The sequence below is a fragment of the Thermobia domestica genome, chromosome 9 (genome assembly GCF_964235325.1).
Source record: "Thermobia domestica chromosome 9, izTheDome1.hap1.1, whole genome shotgun sequence".
Lineage (NCBI taxonomy): Eukaryota > Metazoa > Arthropoda > Insecta > Zygentoma > Lepismatidae > Thermobia > Thermobia domestica.
This window is the reverse complement of record NC_137462.1, coordinates 177,298,588-177,320,957: the sequence shown is the minus strand read 5'-3', so window position 1 is coordinate 177,320,957 and position 22,370 is coordinate 177,298,588. Positions and strand designations below refer to the sequence as shown.

Here is a 22,370-nt window from a genome sequence, read left to right as displayed (position 1 = left end):
CAAAATTGAAAGAAGGTATATTTGTTGGACCGGACATACGTAATATGATATGTTATGAAAACTAAAAGTACAATGACGGAAATAGAATATGAAACTTGGAGAAGTTTTAAAAAAATATTCTACGTCATTTCTTTGGACGCAAGAAGCACTCTGAATTCAAGAAAACAGTAGAAGATATATTGCAGTGTTTAAGAGTTAGGATGTATGGTGAGGTTAAAACTGCGTTTTCTAATGTTACACCGATACCATTTTCCGGACAATTTTACTGACAGATCTTAGAAAAGTGGTGAACGAATCTTCCATCAGAAGCTTAAAATTTAAACTCTCAAAGATGGTTATCAAAGTTACTGAGTAACAAACTGATATCAAACTGCTGCTGGTGTATCATACATGAATGAGAAGTGACACACAAAAAGGAAGAACATCGGGCGTTCATTCACAAGCAAACACCAACGAAAGTAATAGCTTCGTCTGCTTGTATATTGTGTCTACATCTCTATATCTTTGTTTCTTGTAATATCGTACGTGCCACATTTTGCCCTTTTAACATTTTAAAGTTTTCATTTTGCTACGTTTTCCTGTAATTCCTTCTCGATTTCATTAGGCACAGATGATGATGATAATGGTGCAAAACCTGATGTGATGTGGAGAAATGTGTATTATTTTTGCGAGGAGCGCAATTAATATTTTCATAGAAAGTCCAGAAAAGTCAAAATTTGTCAATCTGTGTAATAAATAACATTTTAATTTATAGCAGATAAGTGATATTCTTTAATATACCGTATACATTAATCGTTTTTTTTCCTTTCTAGTTGGTTGCATTGGTTACATACTGTGCGATGATGGTACCAAGAGCACAGCTGATTAGTGAGGCAATCACTCAGGCTATCTTTATGACCGCTCTTTACCAGTTCTTTTGTCTTGTGGTCGCCTACAGTGGCGGCGAAGGCAGCCTGATTGAGAAGGTTCATCCCAACTCTCTAAGGACTCAGGTTGGCCCCTGCTGCTGTTGGCCGTGTTGTTGGTGTCTACCGCAACCTCCTCTTGGCAAGTAAGTAAAACAAAACAATTATAGTAATGTACTCAAATATTACAGGTAGCTAGAAGAGTGGTAAAGAAAGACGTTATACATAATGTTCAGTAAGAGACGATGAAAAGGAAGTAGTAAGACTACATGCTGAAACATTTTTAAAAGCTCTGATATACAAAAGTCAAGAAACTGTTCATTTCAGATATATTGGCACGAAATAGTATTCTCTGGACTTCAATTTACTCGGTTCTGATTGAATCTGATCACATGATACGACGTCATAAAAGTGAATGTTATCTTGACTGTAGAGGGGTACGTTGGCTCGTCAAAGTTTCGGGATCGCGTGCATAAGACACCCTTAAGTTTTGGAAATTTTCATAACTTAAAAGTTTTATATGGTAGTATAGGATCAGGGTATGCACTTCTGTATATTACGGTCATCCAACTTGTTCTCTTCTATGGATAAAAAATTCCCAAATTCAAATTTCGGAGGTTCTTAACAATTTAGCTTCTTTGATGAGGATGTATTGCATGATATGGTTATATGGATGGATCCATGGGCCCATTATCTTTCATAGGATACGAGTATATTGATGCACTCGTCATAAATTATGAGAGAGGTACATCGACCCACCCGCTTAAATTTGGGAATTGTCAAAAAATGAGTACCGGTACATGTTTTCTAGGACTTGAATATATACATCTGTAAATTTGCTTGGTTCTGCCTGTCTTCTTCCATGAGTACAAAATTACAGTTACTACATATATATATTTTTTTATTACAACATATGAGTTTATTACAACATGATCATATAGCTAAATATAGGGACTTATTTTCTTGAATAGGACTCAGGTATCATGATACATCCCTCTTAAATTTTGGAAAAAATGACATAGAACATTCCTTAAATTTGGAAATCGTCCAAAGAGAAAGTAAATTTCGTTTTACAGTTTGAAACTACAGTGAACTTCCAAACTATGGAAATTCAGTATTAACACTTGAAGTAGTACATGTACGACTACTGGTTGGAATAGATAGTAAGATAAAGCATATAACCTGTTTCTCGGACATCGAATCCATATCAGAAGGTCATTACTTTTTATGCCTTATTGTTTTTTTTTATAACGATAAAGGTTGAAACCGGAAATTGTCAATTTGGACGACTTCTGATTTGAGTAGAGGGTTAACGGAGGAGATGGAACATATTTCTGGGGCTGTGAATCAACTTCAAAAAACTGCATGTCGATATCTCTTACTGATTTTGTTCTATGAAAAGCAACATTGAAACCGGAAGTTGCTCTAGTAGTAAATTTTAACCACTTCTGGTTTTAGTAGAATATTGTGGGTTGTAACGATATGCTGTCTTGAGACACTTAGTCGATTGCAGAAAATAGCTTTTTGCTATCTAATACCATTCTTGTTCCATGGCGGTAAATGTTGAAACCGGAAATGGCTAATTCGAACCACTTGCAGTCTGAATACAGGTTTAATGAAGAACATGACAGCTATTCTTGGGACAATGAATTGATTACGTAAAACCGCATCTCGATATCTCTTACCGTTTTTGCTCTGTTGAAACCAGTATTGAACCCGGAATTAATATTAAATTTGAACCACTTATGATTTGGGTAGAGTATTCGGGATAGTCATAGTATGTTGGCTCCAGATGTTGAATTGTTTGCAAAATACTGCTTCTCGATGTCTGTTATCACTTTTGTAACGGAACGAGTAGTTAAACATGCAAAATTCAGATTTTATTTCTTCAGGTACTGATAACAAAAATTACAACTGTTTTGTGTAAAAGGAAGAAATTAGATGTTTTACAGTGTATTTTTTCCACAATTATTCTAATTTCTAAATTTTACTATACAAATATGATTTTATTTTTGGATACTGATTCTAGAGATAAGTTAATGATGGAATAGACTTCTAAAAAACAACTGTTATTGTAAAAAAAAATGGCGAAATGGAGCTTCAGACTCCAAATTATTTGGTATTTTTTAAAAGCAAAGGAAAATCCCGTATTCATGAAACTATCACTCAGTAAGTACTGGATATACTACAATATTATTATAGTTTAACGAAAGAAAGATAACATCCAAAGACGAAACCCATTACAATCGTTAGATATCATTCAACTCAACAAAAATATGTATGAATGTTAATTCTCATGCGCATTTTTTGAGGAAAAATGATAAAAGCAAGATAATGTGTCTGATGAAACCGATTGTAGGAAATGTAACACTATTATTTATTAAAAGTAATTTGCTTTGGTCAGATTTTACTTTACGTAAACAAAGTAATATAGTTCCAAAGGTAGAGTAAAAGGCATTCCGATAAAAACAAGTTTATTTTTGTAAATCCAAGAATGTATTCTACACGTAAAGCTGAAAACGATCCTGCAACATACACTAATCGAGCTTTTCCTTAGCACACTAGTAAGATGACAGTATACAACATGATTAATTAGATATAGCACAAAATTATGATCTACTCTTCAACTTTATTATTATTATTATTATTATTATTATTATTATTATGGTTTTATTCAAATATAAGACAATTATTATTAATCAAATACCACATTGAAATAAACAACATAGTTTGCTTGAAGGTGAATTACCACGCGTAGTTTTAGAGAAAATCGTGACAAAAATGAATTTCTATGGCATTAAAATATACAGGGTGTTACAAAAATTTGTCACTATATTTTGAGAATAGATAGCTCACATCAAAATAAGAGGTCGATATGGACCTGTGGTCGGAAGTGTATAATTGCGTAGTTATACGCGCCGAAAACGTAAAATAAATAAATAAATAAATAAAAACCTTTAAAGGTTCATAGTTCCACTACTATAGGACAGATCGTGGTCGGGTCAAGACATCACTGAGGAACTAGTATTTGAACTAACGAAATATCCATCTTTCAGAATTGTGTACAATAATTTTTAGAGAGGCTGTTTGGGAGTATTCGATCACTCTCCAGCTACCTCTCTAAAAATTGGTGTGCAAGTACTGGAGCATTCTTAAACATGGATATTTGGATAGTTCACATATCAGTTCCTCAGTGATGTCTTGACCTGACTACGATAGGTTCCATACTAGTGGAGCTATGAACTTGTTTCACATTTTCAGCACCCTACAACTCCGAAACTATCCATTTTTGACCATAGATCCATATAAACTTGTTTCTCTTATTTTGATGTGAGTAATCTATTCCCAAAACATTGTGATTCTGTTGCCAGTATCATACAATTGATAGTTTTCATTGTTCTGGAAAACTTGTATGATTTTATTATTAGTATTAATCCATGTACTGCATAAGAAAAATATAAACCGTTAAGTAATAGTGTGTGTGTTGTTGTTGTTTGATTTCTCCTAACAATGGAGCACATACTACTTGTAAAAATTGGTTTGAACCAAATTGGTTTATCTTGAATATTAAATCCTTGAATGTATTTTAAACATAGATATCAACTGGTCTAAGGTATATCTCCCCAAAATTTAGAAACAATATTCGTGAGATATGACTTTGAAATTATTGGGTAACAATAATTAAGTTTATGGTACCTTGTGTGATGAATGTATACATAGATCAAAGGGCATATTAGAATTGAGATGGTACCTGGTCCTTGGTGCTCCCCAAAATTCAGGAACTAAGTTAAGTAGATTTGAATTTGGGTGGTATTTTATTTCATTTAAATCATCATAGATATTATTGTCTCATGATAAGGAGTGACCACAATAATTTCATCAAGGTTTGAATTCCTCATTCATATCTAGTCAAGATACCTTTGTAAAATTTAGAAACCATATTTGGTAAATATGAATTTGGGAGATACTTTTTTTTTAATCATCTTAGATGAAGTCGTACGAGATACAAGGTCTGTCCTGAAAGAAATGTCAGTAAGTCTATTAAAAATCATTTATTGAATTTATTGTTACAAGTGTTTAAAAATCTTCAAAATAGTCTCCTTTTGTGTAGATACATTGGTTCCAGCGGGACTTCCAGCTCTCGAATGCGTTAAGGTAGTGCTCCTCCGGAATGCCCTTTAATGCTGCGGTGCAAGCTGCCTTGATCCCGTCCACTGTCCCAAAATGCTTGCCTTTCAGGTGTGTTTTGAGGCGTGAAAACAGAAAAAGTCGAGGGAGCCAAGTCCGGGCTGTAAGATTGTTGGGGGATTGTTGGCACCCATGCTTCGACCAGATAGTCGGTCACGATGAAGGCACTGTGAACCGGCGCATTATTGTGGTACAACTTCTAGCTGTCTGCTATGTCCGGCCGAATGCGTTTCAGTCTTTGAGGACTTCCACATAAAATTTGGAGTTCACAGTGGTTCCAGGTTCTACAAACTCTTGATAAACCTGTCCGTGGATGACAAAAAACACGATGAGCATGATCTTGATCTTTGATTTGCTCATCCTGGCTTTCTTCGGGCGAAGAGACGATGGCGTGTGCCATTCCGATGATTGTCTTTTGGTCTCCGGGTCTTATTCAAATACCCAAGTCTCGTCACCTGTGATGACGTTGTCCAAAACTTTTCGATCACATATGCACATGTTGAGGTTTTCTTGGTACGTTTCAACGCAGCGTGACTTTTGGTCTCATTTTAGAAACATTTTTGCGCACACCTTCCGCATGCCGATATGATTTGTAACGATTTCATGAACTTGAGTTTTCGGAATGTTTAACATGTCGGCCATTAAACGAACACTTAACCGTCGATCTAAGTTTAACAGTTCCCTCACTCGCGTCACACTGTCAGCCGTGGTGGTCGTGGATGGCCGTCCGGCGCGGTCTTCGTCGTCGACCTCTTCCCGGACTTCCAAAAAAGGCCCTGTGCCACCAAAACACTTGCCGATCTGACAGAGCATGTTCATTGCAAGCAGTCTTGATCATAGTAACAGTTTCCGTAGCGATCTTGCCGAGTTTCACCCAAATCTTGATCTTTGCTCTAACGAGCGCTGCATTTTCACTTGCACAAGATCAAAAAACAACCCTCACGGACAGGCCTGTCCTCACTCTCCGGATGCTCGGAGCACACTAAGCAACGTAGCAGTGCTTAGCTGGGTTCCCCCACTACCAGTTTCAACCGGTTAGATCGCGCTCCAACGTACAGTCGCGTCACAATAAATTCACTGATATTACTTTCAGGACAGACCTTGTACCTCTGTCTACTTGAAAAATTAAGCGTTTCACATGTACTAGATTCAAGGTACAACTCTCAAATTATTGGAATCAACTTTTCTAGATATGAATTTAGAAGGTACTTTATTAATTTTAAAGCATCATGGTGAAGTCTTATGTCACCCACAGAAGCAGTTAAGCTTTAGCTGTCATCTGTTTCAATTTAACCTCCGAAAATTTTGGATTTAAATTTGATATGTATATAATTTAGAAAAGACAGTTTGCAAGTAGAAATTATCTTCGAGGATATACATCAGGTCTTGGTAAGATATATCTTCTCAAAATGTAGGAACCAAATTTATTACTGATTTTAATATTTAGCATTGAATAATGATAATACGTTGATATATATTGCATCATTCTTTAACAGGAAATGTTCTGACGTCACATCCGCATATTTCTTGTCTCCAAAGCAAAAAGCTTTATAACATCTGAAGGTCTAAAACAGAGCTTTGATACATTCTTTTAACCTGATTCATATGTACTGAAAAGTTACATCCACATATTTTACGTCCCAAAAGTAACACTTATAAATTTATGACTAGAAGCCGGATAAGTAGGTCTAATACCGTAGTTAAATGTAGTTCATATAAAACAAGAATACTTTGAATCTTAGGGTTTCTAGACATGACTCGTAGTCTAATATAATTGGTGGAAATTTACCTTTGGGAAATTTATTTTTTTGATCTCTGTTCACACTTTGAACCTTAGAATTTGTAGTCACTATTCATGGCCTCAAGTCATTGGTGGAAAGTTATCTTTGGAACCATTTGGTTGGCCGCTTTGAAATTTTTATTTAATTTATTCAAGTTTTTCAAAATTTTTGTTAACACATTAAGTTCATCGTGGTTTTAGTTTCCCCTCTCAAAATTTAGGAACTAAATTTTGTAAATTCATACACGTCAACAATTTCACACTTTAAACCTTAGGATTTGTAGACTAAGGTCGTTGATGAAAAGTTATCTTTGAAGCAATTTGATTGGTCACTTTTTTTCAAAAATTTTGATTAAAATTTTTTGTTTAAAATTTCGCTTAGACTTTTTTCATTCAATATTTTTGTTCGATTTCTGAAAATTCTTGTTTTAAAATTTTTAGTTTGAAATTTCATGCTTACAAAAGGCTTTCATATATGTTTATCTCTAGCATTTTACTTGTTTTTGTATCTTTTCTTTTCTCTTTTGTTTGGAATTCGCATTATGAAGTCTATCATAATATTTCAGTAAGAATTCAATTTTTAATATTTTTATGTTCCAGGCGCCAGCTACTATTTCTCAGGCTACTACTGTTGCAACTCCCAGTTGTTCAAGGGATCATATACATCGCAGAACTTATTATATGGGCCGAAGAGGAGGTAAAAACAACAAATTATTTTTAAAAACTTATTATATAGGGTAAAGTGATATAATTAAAAAACCCAGTCGCAAATCGTTCTTTATTTGATGTTATTTGTTTATTAGTTCCCGGCGTAAACATACGGAAGCTTATAGCTTTACCCCAAGCAAGCACGTAGCCAGAATTTTTTTCGGGGGGGGGGGGAAGCAACCAAGTTAAAAAGAATATATATAAAGAATTGTATAAAGAATGAATTCATGAATTAACTGCACAAAGAGCTTTATTCTGCATTAAAAACAGTGTATTTTCTACATATAAACCATTCATTTATCAATTAAAATCTAATATGTATGAGACATTGTACTTACTACAAGAATATAATACTGTAAAAATGTTTAAAAAAGTATTTAAGTGCACTTGAAGTCTCAGATAACCCCCTGATATTTAGTGTTACTCAAAAAATCACAATAGTAATAGAGTTAAAGAAGTATTTTCCTCTCTCCACTGCTAGCCACCACATCAATCACCTTTTCAACATCAGGCGATAACTAGGAATTGAATTGATAACAATGCAAGTTCTGTAAGCCGTTCACCACCCATCTTGTTTCGGAGATATGATTTGATTCTTTTCAATGAAGGATAGGATTTTTCTACTGATGCTGTTGAAACGGGAAAGCAAGCGGAAATTCGGAGTAGCTTGCTGATTGACGGAAAGAAGGCTGGATCACATACATCCAATACATCCATTATATCGAGACATTTGTTTGGTTCTGCTCGCCATTTTTCACACCTTAGGCTGTACTCTGCTTGGATGACAGGTTCAGAAACAAAAGTTGCCTTATAGAATTCAATATTTGAAAGGTCTTGCAGCTTTCTTTCATCAGCATTTTTTTAAAGCGGAATCTCTAGAGAAGATAATATATCTTTGTTATCAGAAAATCTTTGAGTCCAGAGATTAAATCATCCAAACATTGTAAAAATATTGATCTTCTAAAATACTCTTCTGGAGATCAGCTTGGTGGATTTGACCTTCTCATTTGTTCGCCAATCACCCGAGGGGGCTGGATTTCACTTCTGAATATTTCCTTTGCTAATTTGGAACAAGATTTGAAAATATCACTGAACTGTGAGTCTGCATTTTCTCGCACTTTTTCCAGCTTCTTTGTTACTTGTTCAGCATATTGAACAGCAGATGCCAAATCATGGTTCGGATTTTGAAGATAGGCCGACAATGATAGAGTAAAACTAAAAATCAGCTCACACGTTTTCATTGACACCAAAAAATAACCTTTCTCTATGGCAGCCAAAAGTGTCGACGCAGTTTGTGCCACAGTTCGGTGGGTCATAGATAAATCTCTCAAGGTCACAACTATTGGTTCAAACGGCTCATAGAATACATTCAATGAGTCGTGACGTTGTATGAATCTTGTCTCACACATATTGACAAGTCGTTTTTTTTCTGTTGTTTTGTTTTCTGGTGTAAGTTTCTCTATATTTACTTTCAGTTCGCTAAAGCATTGTTGCTAAAGAGATTTCACACTCCCTTCACAACACCTATGACGTTTCTCACGTCAGGAACTGATAAAGAATGAGAAAGCACAAAATTCAGTCGGTAAGAAGCACAGTGGACATAGGTAGCTTTTGGAAACTGCGCTTTTATTCTAGCTTGCACACCACTAATTTTCATCATAAGGTGCTCTAAATCGCAACAATGCTCGAAATTTCCCATCCTTATGAAACGGTTTTTCTAGAGATAAGGGACCACTGTCTTTGTCACCTCGTAAAGGCAACTCTTGTTCTCCACAGAAAATGACGGTTTCCACTAAAGCTCTCAAAGCCGCTCTGTTTTGTTCTTTTTCCTTTCTTCTTTGTTCACTCAGTTGCATAGCAATATCCTCCATTTTTGATGTCATGATCTTTAGAAAATTTTCTGCTGCCAATGTTGAAAACTGATGGAATTTCTACGTAGAATGTTCTCTAAATATTTCAGCTGCGTCTTTCCAATTGTCGAAAGGTTTTGATACCAAACTTCCAACTTTCTGATGCAGGCCTTTTCCTGCATATTCTGACGAGAATATAACACAGTATTTACAGTAGGTTCCCCATTTGAGAAAATACTTGCTATTCCCATTTTGTCATCCAGTTCTCTGAAAACGCAATTTCCTTTTTCCATAACATCGAGTCGGGAAAATGAAAGATGTATCATGTACAAGCACATTAGTCAACACAATTTTTCTTTGTTGATATGTCAGTGGGGGATTTGTTGGATTCGAATTAAAGACATAGTCCGAAATTTCGCCGAAGTCTGGGAAATTAACAGCTTCTGTACTTTTACTTGTTGCGTACACTTCACACGGTTTTTCAGATACAGTTTTCTCTATTACCATTTCGGCTTCAGTCACGGACACAGATTTTACCGTTGAATCACTAACAACGACTTTATCACTCACAACAACCTCTGCTCCTTTTTCTTTCCTACTGTCTTCACTTTCATCTGTAGCTATTTTCTTAGATACTGGTTTAAAGAAACTATCTATTCTCTTCATTTGATAGGCAGGCAATGTACAGACACAGTGGACGTACGCTCTTTTTACAAAAATTTACTTCACTTCTGCTTTTGAATCACTAGTGATGAGCTAAGGGAACCGCATATTATACTGCTTCAAACAAACTTTTTACTAGAGTTCGCTCTTGTATTTTCAGGAACCGCTCTTGTATTTTCAGGAATGTTCGAAAAAAGTCTCAATGTATTGTTTGCGCCATATAGCGGCTCCGTTTGTCTATCAGTTATTAATTGCTAAAATTTACATTTCTCCTTACTGCGTGAGAGTTCAGAGGGGCCGCTCCGAGTGTTCAGAAAAAAAAAAGTACCCATTGTTAAGGCGCAAGTTACGTCACGATTTGGACGTAGGAAACAGCATTTCTTATTCGCCTTTGACTTTTGACTAAAATTTTACATGCTATTATTATCTAATCGTATTCTATTGTTATTAGAAAAGACAGAATTCATTACAAAACATATTGCAATGAATTTTGGGTGATTTATTTCAAGAAAATAATTTTAAAAACATTTGTAACTTAAGTGGTAAAACACTTTGGATTCCTAAAATTTGTTAATGAAGATGGCAATGAAATAGTTAATATTTGCTGGAAGTACATTCTTATAATAATAATAATAATAATAATAATAATAATAATAATAATAATAATAATAATAATAATAATAATAATAATAATAATAATAATAACATTATTATTATTATTATTATTATTATTATTATTATTATTATTATTATTATTATTATTATTATTATTATTATTATTATTATTATTATTATTATTATTATCGCTATGTTTGGTAGCTAGGCTTGGCAGGGACATGCTCGTTTTGGCTTACATGTAGTATGTTCTTTCTCGGGAACTACTAGTCGGATCTGAGCCAAATTTGGTTGGCAAGTAGCCCATTGCCAAAATAGTAAAACTCACTATGTTTAGTGGCTGAGCTCGCACAGGAACAGGCTCAGCTTGCTTTGGCTCGGATTGTATGTAGTATTTTACTTCTCAGTAACTACTGGTCAGATCTGAATAAAACTTTGTGAGCAAGTAGCCCATCGTCTAAGGAATAAAATTCGCTATATTTAGTGGTCGAGCTCGCCCAGAAACAGTCTCGTCTTGATTTGCATGTGGTACTTTATTCCTCGGTAACTACTGGCCGAATCTGAACCAAATTGGTGAGCAAGTAGTTCATCATCTAAGTGGTAAAGATGACTAGACGTATATTTGATGACTGAGGTCGGCTAGGGCCAAGTTCGGCTCCACAACAGACTGTGTTCCACAGTTTTGCACGCCGAGAGCTGAGTTCGTTCACCTTGGCTTATTTATTTATTTATTGTTCAAGACTGACTTTAATCGCTATTTAAACAGTATTTGTTATGTCCAATAACTTGATTTAGAACACTGATAGGATAGTGCTTAACTTAAGAACCAGAAGCCTCCAAACAATAGGCCTAGTATTTCACACACTTGTATAGCAGGTCAAAGTCTACCATCACGCCAAAATTTGATCTCGATTCGACTTTTGTCAATGTTTGTTTTAGAAAATGTGTCTCGAAATTTAGCCATCCAGAACTCGGGGACCGAAAAGCCTATAAAACATAATATTTCAGACGCTTATGTAGTAGGTCAAAGTCTACCGACATGTCAAGTTCGATCCCGATTGCGTAAGTTCCGTTGTTGTTTTTTTTTTTTTGAAAATGTGACGCAAGATTTGACCACCTATAACTCGGTAATCAAAAGTCTGCACAGCATAATATATAGTAGGCCAAGGTCCTACCACTATGCCGAATTTGGTTATGATCGGATGATTTCGATTGAAAACTCGTACGATATTTATAGTGTCCTTCAGGGAAAAACGAAATAAACGAGAACACCACAAGAATAAATGAGGTTACCACTTAATGGTAATGTTTTCATTCACCAGCCTGCGAAAATTTTCCGGCAAAAGTAATTTTATGTGTTATACGTTAGATTTAGTGCCCTTATGTAAAAAATAATATAAGTTGTTTCGTATGACGTACAGATTTGTCACAAGTCCTTCTCATGTTTATACTAATGGAGCTTCGTTTTTGTAAATAAGGTTTGGATTGGGTGTATGGAATGTAGGTATGAACATGTCTGAGATAAAATATTGTATGTTCTCTGTTTTGGAGGGGATTAACCCATGCCGTAAGCGCCGGTGGACCACCGATGGGCAACTAGCGAAATGTCGCCAAACATTGGCGGCCTCGCAATGGCGATGATTCGCGGTGGCCCCTCTTTCGTTTCGAAAATTATACCACCAGCGGCACAGACGCGACCAAACGCCAATGAACCACAAAATTACTTCCCCAAAATATGTTAAATCGCCTATATGTGTAATTTGTTTATATTAAGGTGTCTAAAAAACCCTAAAAAAAAAGTATCAAAAAAGTAACCCGGAGGGAGTTCGAACCACCAACCTTATGATTACTGGGCGCGTATTCACCCGACTTCGCCACGGAGGCGACGAAGGAAACGTCGCTTGTAAAGAGATAAATCGTTGAGATCTTTTTAATCAGAGTGCTACTTTAACCGTGTATATTCGACGATAACTGTTTGGGATAAAATAAAATGCGTTCGTCATGTAATTTTATAACAAAATGACGCATGTCTATTTACTTTATTTCATAGTTCTCCCATACTCACTTTCTAATGATCGAGGACAGTTGCCATCTAAATTCATACAATTATTGCATTTATCTCAAGATTTTTCACTTCATGATGTTGAGGCAGAGGTTATTCCTGACCCCCGGAGTTCACATTAAGAACAATTCGTCAGGAAAAAATAATATATAATAATAGCCGCATGCACATGACTGGCGATAGTTCGTGTTGATCCCTTCACGATTCTCCGCGACGAATCGAAGGAGCGCGGATCAAAACGAAATCCTCGATGCTACGCGGTGAAAACTTCAATACTCCGACTCGATGAAACCCTGCCGCCAGTGGGTCACTAGCGGCAATACTTCGACGCGTCGCTATATCGACGTTCGACATTTACCCGCAAGTGGATCACTATGTGTTGGCGACGTTTACGGCATGGGGTAGGGAATTATCAAGTAACACCTGAACACCAAATATAATAGTTGTAGTTCGCGCATGCGCAGTGCTAGACAAGGTCGACATGCCAAGTTTTTTTTTTTTTTTTTTTTTTTTTTGGTCTGAGAACGTGTATCACGCCTTTGCCTACAAGTTACAACGTGCACTTGAAGCCGATCCGTGAGTGAGTTTATGTTAAAAATGGCAAGTGGCAGTGATGTTCGGAGGCGAAAATGTGTGAACAATCTAAACTCTTTGTGTGTTATATATGTGGCCATTATACAAGTAAAGGCCAGAAGCAAAATATTACGCCATTTATAAAAAGCTTGTACTTGGCATATTTTAACATGAAGTTAGGTGATCAGGACAATAATTTCATACCTCATATAGTGTGTAAAACGTGTGTAGAAAACTTGCGGCAACGGTACAAAGGGTTGTTGCCATCAATTCCATTCGGAATTCCAATGGTTTGGCGAGAACAAAGAAATCATGTTGGACTGTTATTTTTGTATTAGTAAAGTGTACCGTTTAATACGAAAAACAAAAAGCACATTGTGTATCCAAGCCTTCCATCAGACATAACCCCGTACCACATGGACCCGATATTCCTGTCCCAAAACCACCAATGCAGTTACCAGAGACTGTGTTTTCGTCATCTTCAAGTGCAGAGGATGCTGATGATACCTTTATACCGGATGTTGAAGATAAAACTCCACGTCTTTATAATCAGTGTGACTTAAATGATTTGGTGAATGACCCTGTCCTCACTAAAGAAAAGAGTGAACTTTTAGGATCAAAATTAAAAGAGAGAAATCTTTTACTTCCTGGGACAAATTCATATTGTTACAGAAATCGGGAGGAAGAATTCAGGCAGTTTTTTGTTCAAGAAGAACTTGTGTTTTGCTGTGATATCCCTGGCTTGATTCGTCGTCTTGGAATAGTTTACCAAGCAAAGGACTGGCGTCTATTTATTGATTCGAGTAAAATAAGTCTCAAGGGTGTTTTTCTGCACAATAGAAATGAACTTGCTTCAGTCGCCCATTCAGCATCTCTCCGTGAAAACTATCACAATTTATCTATGGTTTTGCAGAAACTGAAATCCAATGAACACAGATGGTTACTGTGCTGTGATTTAAAAGTGTGCGGTATCATATTGGGACATCAACAGGTTATACAAAGTTCTCGTGTCTTCTGTGTGAGTGGGACTCTCAGGACAAGGATAGACACTGTTTCGTTTCTGAGTGGCCCAAAAGGATACAGTTCGTGCTAGGGGCAAAAACATTTAAGTCGTCCATTAATTGATCCTCAACATGTAATATTGCCCCCTCCCCCCTTTACATATAAAATTGGGAATTCTGAAGCAGTACGTCAAGAGTTTGGATAGAAGTAGTCCCTGCTTTCGGTACCTCTGTCAGAAATTTCCAGGACTGTCGGATGCCAAAATTAAGGAAAGAGTTTTCGACGTCCCCCAAATTCGGGAGCTTATGAAGGATCCTACATTCATTACGGTAATGAACGAAACACAATTTTAGGCATGGGAATCATTCAAGGATATTTCCAGCAAATTCCTGGGTAATGTTACAGATGACAACTACCAACAGATTGTTGAAACCATGCTGTAAAACTTCCAGAAATTAGGTTTCCACATGGGCTTAAATTACATTTCCTGCACAGTCATCTGGACTATTTTACTGCAAATTTAGGAGCATTCAGCGAGGAACATGGCAAGCGGTTCCATCAAGACATAAAAAGAATGAAACGAAGATTTCAGGGGCGATGGGACGTCTCCATGATGTCAGATTACTGTTGGTGTCTAGTGTGAGATAACTCTACTTAGGAACACAAACACAAATCAACACAGCGTTCATTCACATCAAAGCACAGCAAAAAATAGTGTTTTTGTAGTTAGATTCATACATTCTAGCAATGAACATGTTACATTAAGTAGTGCTTTTTTGTATATTCGTTACAATTTGATCATGTTCTATTCACATGCAGATATTGTCTATTATGGTGAACTTTGTGTTTAAATTAAAACAGTGTGAAAAAAATGATTTCATATAGTAGCAAACTGTGATAAATATAGTGTTCTTGTGGTGAGATTTATACCTTTTACAAATGAACCTGTTACATAAAGTAGTGTTTTGCATATTTGTTGCAATTTGATCATGTTCCATTCCAATTACACATATTCTTTATTATGGTGTTTTCTATCAAAATTACAACAATATAAAAAATTTCGATTGCAAATAGAAAAAAAAAAACTGTACGTGATAGGCAGAAACAGTTTCGATATTTGAAATCAGCACATCTAAATTAGGTAAAATCACCTTTTCAAGCTTTTGTTGAAAAAATTACAGAAAAAACTTCCAAAACTTTGTATTTATTTACAAAAGAAGAAAAAAAGATGACAGGGAAAACTAGTGACCTTATTGTACTCCCTATGTATGCAGTAAGGCAATACATGTGTATTCATATTTAAAATCTTAAGTAATTTTAACAATATTATTTTTAAATCAATTTGATCATTATATTTCCAGTATGCAAACATTCGTATAAAACACAATATAATTAGGGTACTATCTGAATAGAAGATTTGCGTAAAGTGGCAATAGACAAATTGTCCTTTAAATATTTTATTGGAATATTAATATTCACAAACATGTGTAAGCCCGTAGAAATAGCAATTAAAATATAGTTACAATTTAATACAAGTTTATACATTAAGTAACTAATCTTATGTTATCCCTACTTACTAGCTATTTTTCTTTTATATTTCAGAGTCTTTACCAATCCAACTACCCATATTTCCAACCGTTAATAGCAGTTTCTATTCTGTTTGGATTATGGGGAATTATCATGACTATGGTGGCAACGAGGGATATTCTCAGAGGCTACTACATAAAATCCAAGTTCGTTGCTTTGCAGCTGGTGCTGTTACTGACCAAGTTTCAAGGAGTGATTCTAAGGATTGCGCTAACATACAATTTTCTCCCGTGTTTACCACCTTTCACTCCCGCAGTATACGGCAACAGTAAGTATTCAACTGATATATTTACATCTGAAATCATACAAGAATACAGAGTCACTATCTCTACAAATAGACGAATTAAATTCACAAAATGTATTATTTCTTGAAATATTATTTGTAGTTTCATCGAATTTAGTCATCTCGTGATAAAGTTCAACTTAACTGCATGAAACAGAAAATATGGTCACTGAAGTGGGGAATTTAGCTGCTTGGCGCGCCTAACCAGAAGAAAGCTTTGCCCTATTTTCTTCTAGAAATTAACTCACTCCATTAATACTACTACTTCTAAAATAATAATAATATAATGTCCCTTCATAGCCGAGCGGCTAATGTGCACGGTCCCGGACTTGATTCCCGATAGGACTTGTCTTGGATACAAACCCCAGTAGTGGTTCAGATTCCAGTTTAAACAGTAAATCTCATCTCATATGTTGAGATCCAAACAACAACAATAATAATAGTAAATCCATTTAGAACAGCGTATGTCAGTTGTACGGTAGTACAATAAAACATGTGATAATTTATGCTTATAGAGTGTCAGATATAAAATTTTAATAATTTTTTTTTCGTTCTTTTTCAGTTATCTACAATTCTTTGATAATAGGTGAAATGGCAATTCTTATGGTGGTTGCTCGTGTGCTGTACAGGAAACGCCTTCCAAGTATGGATATAAGAGGAAAAGAGAACATGCTCTACTCCACTATCCACTCTTTGCCATCGCCCACAAATATTGCATCACAGAAAATTGATGGCGAGTGAGTGCTACCAAGTATTTGTTCTTGATACGTCTTTGTGCTACAATGTCATAGTATTTGATGACCACGTATGAAGACACAAGAATAGTAATTGTTCGAAATGTTTCTGTTTTCAACCTATTTAACACTTCGTTTACTTTTCCCCTTTTCTAGTAAGTGTTTTAACGTGTTAAAAATATACAGAAATTAGTATGAAAACAAAACTGCCTACTTCTTTCAACTTAGTTCGTACAGTATGTGATGGTTCTAGTGTTTGTGTTCTGTATAACTTGAGGAAGAACAATGTCAAGAAACATTCAGCACAAGCTCATATTGAAATTACTGACTCTTTGTGATTATGTAATGGTTGACGAAAGAAGATAGAATATGATTAACTGCTCTTATTTAACACACTACGATTTTCCTATTCACATATAATAATGAATGGTTGTTTCAAAATAGCTATTACATCTCTCACTATTTTTGTGCAATAGAATGCAAATTTACACCCATTATGTTTGAACTAGTGAATTCCTATGTTCATGTTAACTTTTTTTTTGTAATAAAAACTGTTTTAAAAATCTCTGAGATGGTATTCTAGATGGCAGCAACCTTAAATATACCTGAGTCTCACACATCGCATGTTTATAGATAGAAAATAATTTGACATATATTCACATGAAGTAGTAAAATTAATTCTGGAGCTTGAATTTACTAAAGAATTAACGGTCATGCTAGTGGTAAAAAGTATTTACGCTTGCATTAGTTTCTAATTACACTCTTTATACTGAGTATATCAAGGACGCTGAATCGAATGAAACTCTGCCCATATGGTCACGAGAAAAATAACTTCAAAATTGATATATATGCCAAGTTGGAGTTTTTTTTTTCTCATGACCTCATGGACGGATATGGTTAAAACATAAGCTTTAATTTTGCGAAGTAAAATAAAATTATTTAAAAATGATTACATTCCAGTCTCCGATAGAGCCGATAAAGTGAAACAGTTTCGAAAGACTGCTAAAGCCTTGAAAAGTAAAATATTTAATTTAAATCAATATTCTTTTACCAACTGGCACCGGTAAATCTTGACATTTACTACCATCTATTGGTAAGAGTTCAAAATTTATATATTTTGTGAGATACGAGATTTTACCACCCCACAATGGTAAATTCTAACATCTACCGATCTTCGCATTTTCACAATAATATATATATGTTAGTAGGAACAGAAAGAGCGACAGAAATATTTTTTCTCAAATAGAAATTGACTTCTAAAGATTGTTTCTCATTTTGTAAAATATTGCAGGTATTTTGGTAAAATATAACACTAATATGATGAATACAAGTATTATGCCTGTTAATAGAAATAGTTTCTCCACTAATTACGAACAGATTTTTAATGTTTTCACGAATGATTTCACCACTTGTCGAATTAAGAAAGATATTAGTGCCACTCAAAAAGATTACAAAAGCTCTGGTTGTCACCACTTTATTCCACACACAGACAGACGTAGTAGTAAGGCATTCTACACACATACTTACCATACTTATTCAACCATTTATTCCAACGGTATACAACAGAATGCATCGATGCTTACGTAAGAACAATAGTGTCAAGACCCTGACAACATATGATGGGTTGCTGAATTTCCATATCAGTTGTGAATCGTCTGCCACTCAGGTGCTTCTTCAATGGTCCGAAGACCATTTCAGATAAGGACTATGTGTGGTTTCATGCTAGACATTCCAGTTCGTTGCTCATCTTGCATTGAGTGCACCAAACCTACACATGTGTCCGTGACATGTCATATGCACCGTACAGCTTAACAATTGGAAATCAATTTCTGCTGGTGAGGCGCCCTTTAGATGTAAAATTTTAATCATGCTATGCACTTCCAATTTCGACCTTGTTTCCGTTAGCGCAGCACTCATTCAACTGATATTGGCAAGGTCTGACGCAAAATATAAAAAAATCTAACGTATGTGTGACCAAGCAGTGGTCCCCTGTTCGCGGTCTAGCAGGAAATTCGACGATGAAGAGGAATATGAGAACACTGAGAGGTCGTTATCTTACTTTTTGAACAAACTTCGTATATACCTACAATTATATACTATCCTTTCATTCTAGTTTCCAATATCATATACTATGGGATACTCAAAGAATAGCCCAGACTTTGAATGTCTGTAATAAAGCGGCGATTTTCTCTTACTTTAATGGAACATATTCCATTGTCAAATATATTTCGTTTTTCAAAAATGAAACACTTGTTGCACAATAATGATTTGAAAAAACATTCCTCGTTAATTTCTTTATTTGTGGGTTCTTGTCAATATGGCATGACACATCCTCTGGCTGTGAATCGAGATCATCTCCAGATATGGAGAATGATACGAGGGCTGATCAATAAAGAATAAGCATAAATGAATAAAACATAATTGCCTGTACTAATCCTCCAAATGTTGATAGTCTTTTTCAAAATAGTCTCCATTACATGCAATTCACTTGTCCCAACGTTTTTGCCTGTCATCAAAGACATGCTGAAAGCCATTTTGGGGGGGGGGGGCAGATCTTTCAAAATCACTTCCGCACTTTTCACCACTGTCCCTGAAGATGCGAAACGCTATCACCGAAGGTGTTTCTTCAAAGTTGGAAAAAGAAAAAAATCAAGGGGCTAAATGAGGGCTATATGAAGGATGGGATACACACGGAACGTCGATCTTTCCAAGACAGCAACGGAAATTTTTCGCTTGTCATTTTCATGTTGCCTTTGGCGAAACTGAAACTACATGTGCTTGAACGGCTGCCAAGGTTACATTCCTGACGTCACGGCCTTCAAACTTGCTCAATCTATTCGTCACTTCTCCCGCTACACAGACGTGCTTCGTTTTCTGTGCCTTGCTGTTATATTCACCTCATAAACATTGACGATCAGTCTTTATTGATTAACCTACAGGGGCGCCGGAACCGGGGGGCAAGGGGGTAGCTACCCCCTAAAGCTTTTAGAAGGGGAAAGATACTCGTTTTGCCCCCTCACTTTCAGACTGTAAAAACATCACACACCAGTGATTATATGAACTAAATTTTTCTTTCTATGGTAATGTGAAAAAATTTTCTATTCCAGATTCATCTTTCTCGTGGAGACATGGGACCGGGCGCTTTTTCTGACCCCATGTTAGACAGAAAGATTTAGGAAAAAGAATTGAAAATTGTCTTTATTTCCATTGGTTTACATTCTCAAAACGCTGTAAATTCTTTAAAAATTGTTTTTTAAGTAATCGTAAGTCTGCAATGTGCAACGAGTCGTTGAGCGAGATTTTAAAGTTTAAAAAATATAACAGTTTAAATACGTAACAGGACATTTAAATATATTTTCTATAAAGTGAAATTAATGTTCTTACAAACAATTTGCAGAGTGCAGTAAGTTTTATAGTGAGGAGTAAAAATGTATGAGGTAGGATTCACAGCACATGAAAAATGCGAAGTCCATTGTCGTTCCGTTCGTTTAAGATATGAGTGCAGAAACAGAACACCTATTTCACTTTCCGATCAAGTTCGCAAACAACAGTCGCTGCTTATAATAATTAGTAAGTCTTAGATATTTTGCTCACAGTGGTCAAGCACTCAGTGGACATTTGCATAGTACGGGTAATTTGATGTCACTTCTGGATGAAAGAAAAATGGATGTGCCTGTTCTCAGCCAATGGATTAATAGACAGGATAACTTGCTTAGTGCTGATTGAAATAATGAAATTTTGAAGATTATGGCACATGCAATACAGACATATTTGGTAGCAGAAGTTAAAGAGTCTCAATTTTATGCAATCATAACCGACTCCACGACTGATATTTCAAAGAAGGATCAGTTGTCTCTGTATGCACTGTGTTGACTCTGACTCATCAAACCCCCCAAAAAATATTTATAGGAATGATTACTCCACATGGCACAAAATCGGAAATATTAGAATTCGCGATCAAAGATATTCTAACGAGACTTAACCTGAATGCAGAAAATATCCGCGGCCAGTGTTAAGATGGTGCAGCTAATGTCAGGACGAGTGAATGGTGTCCAGAAGATAATTTTGACTCAACATCCGAAAGCTGTATACATTCATTGCAGTAATCATGCATTAGATCTTCCACTGCAGGAAGTAGCACGAAAATGCTAATCTTTTGTGACGTATCGGCCATAGTGAAAGACGTTTGTATTATCAACCTGGATTCTGCAAAACGAGAGACAACAAACGCCGACATCGTTCTTGAATCCTGTGATACTATCAACGAAAGTCATCCTAAACATTTGCTGCCTCTTTGTCCTACTCGCTGCTGTGTTAGACGAAAATCTCTAATCAGATTTCAATCTACTACAAACGAACTCAAATCACGTTGAAAAAACTCATCAGTAATACAAGTGGTCCAGAAGATGGTCAAAAAATAATATTAAAAGGGTATTTGAAAAGAATGAACAAATTCGGAATATTTTTTTCTGATAGTCAGTATATCTGCTTTTGTACCTTGCGAACAACTGGCAAAAGTGCTTCAAAATTCTGAAGCTTCTGCTTCTAGAGCTAAAAAAAGCAACAGCGATTCTAGAGAATACTATGAGAAGCCTTCGAACGAACAATGCATTTGTAAACATCTATAAGGAAGCAAAGGAAAATGCAGACAGACTACACTTAAAATTGCCCACTTCATCAAAATCAAAGAGAACACCAATTAGGTTGGAGCAGACTGATAATCCTTCTATAGCAGCTACCCTAGAACCTTTATCAGTTCTTCGAAAAAGTACATCGAAATCATTGACTATTTATTGAATGAAGTACAGCGTCGTCGTTTCACTCATCCAGCCCTCAAACAACTCATATAACTCAAGATGATGCTTCGTGAAGATGCTGTATGTTGTGAGCATCTCTCAAAAGATTATTTGAGGCAGGAATTGGGAGTTCATGCGTGGGATTTTAACCTGGATAGATTATGCGCTCAGCTCTCACTGCTTCCACCTACTTCGATGACGACTACCATCATATTAAAAACTATTAGTCCTGAAGCCCGAACTGTTCGCAGCCTTCTCGTCTAGAGACTCTCGTTCTCACTTTGCCAGCTTCTTCAGCATCTTGCAAAAGATCATTCAGCTTTTTGCGTCGTCTAAAGATATATTTGAGGACTTCCATGACGTAGAAAAGATTGTCTCATCTGCTGTTGTATGTGCATAACGACCATATTTCAATGAGAGATTTAAACACCATTGCAAGAGAATTCATATCAAAGACAAGCGAAAGGAAAGCCACTTTTGGTCAATTTTGAAAAGAAATAAATTTAGAATCAAGTAAGTGAAAATGTTAAGCGTTATATAACCAATTCTTTATATTACAAAATAGCACCTAAAATTCAATATAAATTTGAATTATTCCTTATTAATTGTCTAGTACTTTATTAG

General features: G+C 35.7%; 1 protein-coding gene across 2 annotated transcripts in view; it reads left to right on the top strand.

Moving 5' to 3' along the window:
- The window catches only part of LOC145660455 (organic solute transporter subunit alpha), an 80,726-nt gene extending 63,209 nt beyond the window's left edge, over window positions 1–17,517 (top strand). For both annotated transcript variants that reach the window (XM_081725497.1, XM_081725496.1), the window contains exons 3-6: window positions 813–1,051; window positions 7,474–7,570; window positions 15,949–16,201; window positions 16,779–17,517. In XM_081725497.1, coding sequence (XP_081581623.1) covers window positions 813–1,051; window positions 7,474–7,570; window positions 15,949–16,201; window positions 16,779–16,957 — 768 coding nt within the window. In that variant the 3' untranslated portion in view covers window positions 16,958–17,517. The remainder of the gene's footprint in view (window positions 1–812; window positions 1,052–7,473; window positions 7,571–15,948; window positions 16,202–16,778) is intronic.
- Window positions 17,518–22,370: the final 4,853 nt, after the last annotated feature.